Below are 6,172 nucleotides of genomic sequence, written 5' to 3'. Positions count from 1 at the left end.
GGTGGAGCCCCGGCTCTCGCGCCCTCCCCTTCGCTCCCTCCCTGTTTTCCTTGACTGTCCTACGGGTTTTGGAGAGGGACATGATTCCTCAGATTTGAGACTTCGACCACTATTCATGGTGGTCTCTATTGGCAGCTCCTTCTAGGCCGGGAATTCCGCCCCGGGGCCGGGGGACATCGCCGCCTGTGTTTGTGGCCATAAGGGGAGCCCAGCCTCCTGAATTTGTCCGGAGAAAAGGCAAGCAGCCGAAGGAAGGATTTAGGCCCCTCGGGTTCTCTCCCGCCTGTGTGAGAGGCAAGTCCTTTTGATGCCATTTTGTTGTATCCTCCAGCTGAACCCCGATCCACCCAGGCTGTCGAACGTGGCCCGGCCGGCCCATTGACAAAAAGCGTGGGAATTCCACCTCCCGCGTCTTTGTGACGTCACGGAGAGCATTGTGCTTCGCGTGGTTTGTCCACGCTGTGTGCGTTCCATGAGTGACCGACCCACTCTGCAGCGTGAGCCTGCTGTTGCATCCATTGTAGTGAAATAATGGACATCTTAATGTACAGATTTGGATGAATGTATGGTTAGTGGGCAGTTTTGTCCATTTTCATTCATTTAGTTCATAGATAGATATATCTGTATCTCAAGATTTCTATATTTTAAGTGTTGGACTGTGGTTTAAGTATCATTTTTGTTTTGGTTTCTTTTTTTTTTTTTAATAAAGCAAAATACTTTTACCTGGAGGCATCAGTTTTAAAAAATAGTTCCTCTCCCTACAGTTTTTAAAAATCACTGAGTGTGGGAGAGATCTTACAGTGTTCTAGTCCAGCCTCCCTCATTTTACAGATGAAGAAGCTGGGGGTTGTCATACAGCTAAGTTCAGTGCTTTGACCAGCATTCCATAAGGAATGAGTTAGTAGACCCAGCATTTTATTACAAATATTGACACTTCATCAGGCTGTGTATGTTGTGCAGTCTATTAAAAAAGAACCAGGCCTAGAGAGAAAGTGACTTTGTCTATCCTAGAGTGCACAATTTGCTAGTGGCAGATCTAGGATTAGAATTTGTTTCCTGATTTAGATCATGAAATTTAGAGGTGAAAGGAACCTTAGAGGTTGTCTAGTTCATTTTACACATGAAAAAACTAGATGAAGTGACTTGCCCAATGCAGCACATTACAACAATGGAGACTGGAAATGCTGCAATTAAATGCAACTAAAGCACAAGAAACAGTTATACTCTAATTCTTATATATACTTCTGACAAAAAAAAAAAGCAACATAGTTAAAAACTCTTAGATCTCAGATCCTTATAGTCAACCTGGCCATTCTTACTACAAATCCAAGCCACATCATCAAGCATTTAAGGGTTTACTGTGTGTCAGGCACTGTGTTAAACACTGAATATACAAAAGCAAAAACATTCCTGTCCTCAGTGATTTTACAGTCTAATGGACTGATTATCCAACCTTGAACTATTTCTTCTATTGGTTACATGGAAGAGAATATGTTCCAACTAGACATCAATTTGGGGCAGCTAAGATGGCACAGGGAATAATAGAGTGCTGGGCCTGGAGTCAGGACTCATCTTCCTGAATTCAAATTAGGCCTCTGCCATTCACTAGCAGTGTGACCCCTGGGCAAGTCACTTAATCTCCAAATTCTTCATCTGTACAATGAGTTAGAGAGGGAAATGGCAAACTCCAACATGTTAGCCAAGTAAGCTTCAAATGGGATCACAAAGAGTTGAACACTACTATACAATAGATATCAATTCATTTACATCAGAAATAAAAAAGTTTTACATAATTGTGGTTTGGGAATGTTCTTGATTAGGGAATTTGTAGAGAGTCTTAGAGTAGTTCAAAACTAGAATTAGGATCTGAGCTGGCCTGGCTCTTTGAACTTGATCATTTCTGTAAAATGAAAGGATCTATAGGTCCCCTTCCATCTCTAACATTCAAACAGTAAGAATCTAAATCCTATTTAATGTATTGTGGTAACAGAATCTTTGATTTAAGTGATCTAGGGAGCTCCTTCTCTGTGACTTGGTAGATAAAATCCTAGGGATTTGCCTGTGGCAAATGGAAGTTAAATGACTTGCCCAGAGTCACACCTCTAGTGTTAGAGACTGATTTTAAACCTAGTTCTTCCTAGCCTCAGACTTAGCACTTTTTAAAAATTTACTTTAATGCACCTGGTATGTTCAGCACTGTACAGAACTGTTTGTTTTTGTTTTTCAAGTACTGAGGTTTTAACATAACAGTTACTGAGCTGGAAGGGTTTTAAGTTTGTCTAAATGAACAAAGTTCTTGGAAGGCTTCTCACCAAAGGGTTAACCCCCAAGTGATGAATGTTTTGGGCCACAGCAATAGGCATGAAGGAATTATAATCTGTTCTAAATAGCCACCTGAATGAAATCAATGATGTTTTTAAATACAGTATTCAATTACCCTTAATGTATTCATGCTAGTCCCAATTGGATACTTTGTTGCTGTTTTAAATTATAGTAGTTAAAAGTATAGATAATGTATAGATTTAATTTGAGACTTAATAGTTTGAGAGACTTATTTTAGATGCAAAAAATTTCAAAATCCTTTCCTTAAAACTAGTAAGGCTTTGTGATTTCCACTAGCCTTACAGCACTTTAGCCAGGTATCCACATTCATAATAAGGTGAATGGCCAGGTTGACTATAAGGATCTGAGATCTAAGAGTTTTTAACTATGTTGCTTTTTTTTTTTGTCAGAAGTATATATAAGAGTTAGAGTATAACTGTTTCTTGTGCTTTAGTTGCATTTAATTGCAGCATTTCCAGTCTCCATTGTTGTAATGCTTTAAGGAATTTACCATTTGAATTTCATAACATGATTTAAAAAGTAGATTAAAACATATTTTTATTGATTTGTGACATTTAGCAAAATTGTCAATAAATTTTTGAATTTGAAAATATTAAAATGATAATTTTAAAAGTCAGAGCTATTGAATTTCTGGATATTTTTTCTAGTAGATTTTAAATAGTCACTTCCCCTTGCTGATTAAAAATATTTTAAATGGAAATTAACTTTGAAATGATTACTATAGAAAAGGTAAATGAATGTGTCCTTTGCTTATTTTTCACCAGTCAAATGTTACACTAATTACTCTTAATAATAGTCACAATATTAAATTTGTGACATCATCAAAAATTTTAGGTGGGTAAGAATTATCAGACATATTGGGATTGAGCATGGACTTAATTATCATATCACTTAAAGATTAAACATGCTTTGAAGTTTGACTGATCAATAAGTATTAGGAAGCACTGCAATACCCTTGGGAAAGAAAGATGAAAACCATGTCTTCAATGAGCTTACCATGTTAGTTATATAGTCATTATGAACTCTAAGCTGTTTCCTCACAAGAATCCTATGAAATAAAGTATTTTTATTCCTGTTTAACCAAAGAGGAACCTGAGATTTATAGAGGTTAAATGTCTACTCCATGGTTACAGAGGTAGTAAGTGGTACAACTGGGAACTAAACCCAGGTCTTCTGACTCCACATCATGTGTTTGCTTTTGTTTTTTTCCCCACTAGCCATCAGTTCTAATTGCATTGTGAAATCAGGAAGTCTAATACAAATAGATACACCTGAAATAATAGGCCTATAGAAAATAGTTAATAAAAGAAAAGTTAATTAGATATAGTTTTCCTAAATTCTTGAAGCACTAGGAAATTAATACAGTACAGTGAAAAGAGTCCTTGAGTTGGACTCAGAGAACCTGGTTTTACATCTTCTTTTCTCTATTTGCTACTACATGTGTGACTTTGGGCAAGTCACTTAAAGCTCTCTGGGTCTCAGTTTCTTTATCAATAAAATGACTGAATTAAACTACATGATCTCTAAGGTCCCTTCTAGTCTAAATCTCTAATATCTAGGTTGGTTTGAAGTATTAGTGGTTTGAATATAATTACATGTAAAATAAAAATCCCAAAGCATACTTCTACAAATAAAGTCCTTGTGGGACAATGTAAAAGACTATTGAATGAAACAAGATCTGGCATTCTATATCATAGGCACTTAATAGTCTTTTGTTGAATGAATGAATAACATTTTGTTCATATGTTTATGGCCATAGACTGGGATACTTAAAGTTGTCCATCACAGACCTCAGGTAGTTTTTGTATTTGATGTTCTAAACAGACAGCTTTTTGAAGAAAAACAATTAGAAACAGGGGTAGGAAGATGCATAGCAAACAACTACTGGTAGTCATGACCTAAAGGAGAGGTTAAGTGTGTATCTTTCTGAAATACTGGCCTATAAATAACTCAGTGTTGTTATCTTTAAATAAGGCAGGATCTATTTCCATTACCAATATTTCAATAACCAATGGTTAATATTAAGAACGATTTGAATTATTGTATGAGTCCTGTATTATTCATCCTGACCACTATGATACTGAAAATCATTTTCAAGCAATGAGAAGCTCATACATTTTCGGTAAAAAAACAACAACATTGCCTTGGTTTTCTCAGGTTTGATTACAGTGGAGTGTGGATCAGTTCCTGGGTTTATAGCTTAGGTATTCTCCAATCTTGGAGAAATCACTTCTTTTCTCCAGGGCTAAGTTTACATATCCATAAGATGAGAGGGTTGGATTAGATGACCTCTAAGGTCTCTTCAGGATCTAAATCTAGAATTACTTCCCTCTGAAATAAACATTGAAATATCTACTATTGTCATCCATCCTTCTTTGAACATGGGATTGATAATTACCTTGCAGTCTAGTCCAGATTCAGCTACTAACCAGGTGTGTGACCTTGGACAAGTCACTTCTCTTCTTTGGGCCTAACTATCCTCATTTGTGAAATGGTATTAAGAATATCCCTCATATTTACCTAACAAGGTTTTTGTGAAGATCAAATAAGGCAATATATAATGCTTTTCAAATCTTAAAGCCCTCTATAAATACCATTATTGTTCATCATTTTACATTACCCTCCGTGTAAGAATACTTGACGGGTAATCGGAACATATTGGATATTGTACAGACTCGATTATTTGTGTGGTGTGACCTTGGAAAAGTTACTTCCGTTTCTTCTTATGTAAAGTAAGGGAGTTAGACTATAAAATTTCCGGTGTTTAATGTTCTTTATTTAACAATCAAGACCTTGAAGTGACCAAACATGTTTTTTAAAATGTCTCTTGGGATTATTTAAGAATCAGTTTGCCAACTATGGTGAAGCGGTTCATACCTTACACATTTATGCCTTTTTCTCTATATGCCCTTCCATGAACACGGCAAAATCCGTTCCTACTGAGCCCATGAGATGGTAAGGTTCCCCCATCGGGTAAGGGCAAGACCTTGTTCATGGTGGATTCCGTTTTGCCCAAACCATGACACCCAAGTGGACAGCTTCGTCTCGCCCTCCTTAACATGGAAGCTGTACTAGGCGTGCTCCGCCCAGGGCAGGAAGGGGAGGAATGAGAGTGGGAGTGGGAGGGGGGAGGCGTGTCTTGTGAGGATCGGAGGAAGGGCGTTGCTTGTGATTGGTGGGCGGCGGCCGGCCGGGCCCCTGCAGCTGTTCTGTAAGTAGCTGGGGCGCCGCCGGCCCTGAGTATAATGTGAGCAAGCGGAGGCTCTGGGCAGCGAGTGCCGCCGGGATTCTGACTTTGCAGCTACTGCGGCAGCAGCAGCAGGGAGCCCAGGGGCTGCGTGCTGTGCAGGACTGGGAGGAGGTGGTAGTGACTGGGATAGCGCAGGGAGGAGCAGCGTCCGCGGGAAGCCGAGGGAGGGAGTAAGAAAGGATTTAGTTGCTCGGCTCGGCCGCCCTCTGCCTCTGGTGTCAGGCAGCTTTGGAGCTCGGGATGAGAAAGCGGAACGAGTCAGTCGCCTTGGAGCATGAGCGCTTCGCTGCTTCTGCCTCCTCCTCACCCTCTTCTTCCTCCTCCTCTCCCTCTTCCCCCGCCGCCACTGCAGCGCTGGACAAGGATTGTCGCCTAAAGAAGAACCTGCGTCTGGCGGGCAAGGGGACAAAGGAGCTGGGCTCCTCCTCCAACGCGGGCATGAAGCGGGCGTTCGGCAGGTAAGGAGGCGAGCCGCGACCTCGAACCCGAGTCCATCCTCTCCTCCTCCCTTCACCTTAGGGAGCTGGGCCCATCCTCTTAGGGGCGCTGATCTGGAGAGCTTCCTCTTTGCCCTCCTTC

General features: G+C 40.1%; 1 protein-coding gene across 2 annotated transcripts in view; it reads left to right on the top strand.

Annotated features, from left to right (window-relative positions):
- The first annotated feature begins 76 nt into the window (after window positions 1-76).
- ABHD12 (abhydrolase domain containing 12, lysophospholipase) overlaps window positions 77-6,172 on the top strand; it is a 159,046-nt gene continuing 152,950 nt past the window's right edge. Inside the window, exons 1-2 of one of the 2 annotated variants that reach the window (XM_069075544.1) lie at window positions 77-294; window positions 5,946-6,051. In XM_069075544.1, coding sequence (XP_068931645.1) covers window positions 6,032-6,051 — 20 coding nt within the window. In that variant the 5' untranslated portion in view covers window positions 77-294; window positions 5,946-6,031. Of the gene's footprint in view, window positions 295-5,560; window positions 6,052-6,172 lie in introns of those variants that run through there. The other variant, XM_069075541.1, reaches the window with a different exon arrangement.

The sequence above is a fragment of the Petaurus breviceps genome, unplaced genomic scaffold (assembly GCF_028583685.1).
Source record: "Petaurus breviceps papuanus isolate PSGF00001 unplaced genomic scaffold, PetGlider_PUasm1.0 90919, whole genome shotgun sequence".
Classification (NCBI taxonomy): domain Eukaryota; kingdom Metazoa; phylum Chordata; class Mammalia; order Diprotodontia; family Petauridae; genus Petaurus; species Petaurus breviceps.
This window is presented reverse-complemented; position numbering and strand designations above follow the sequence as displayed.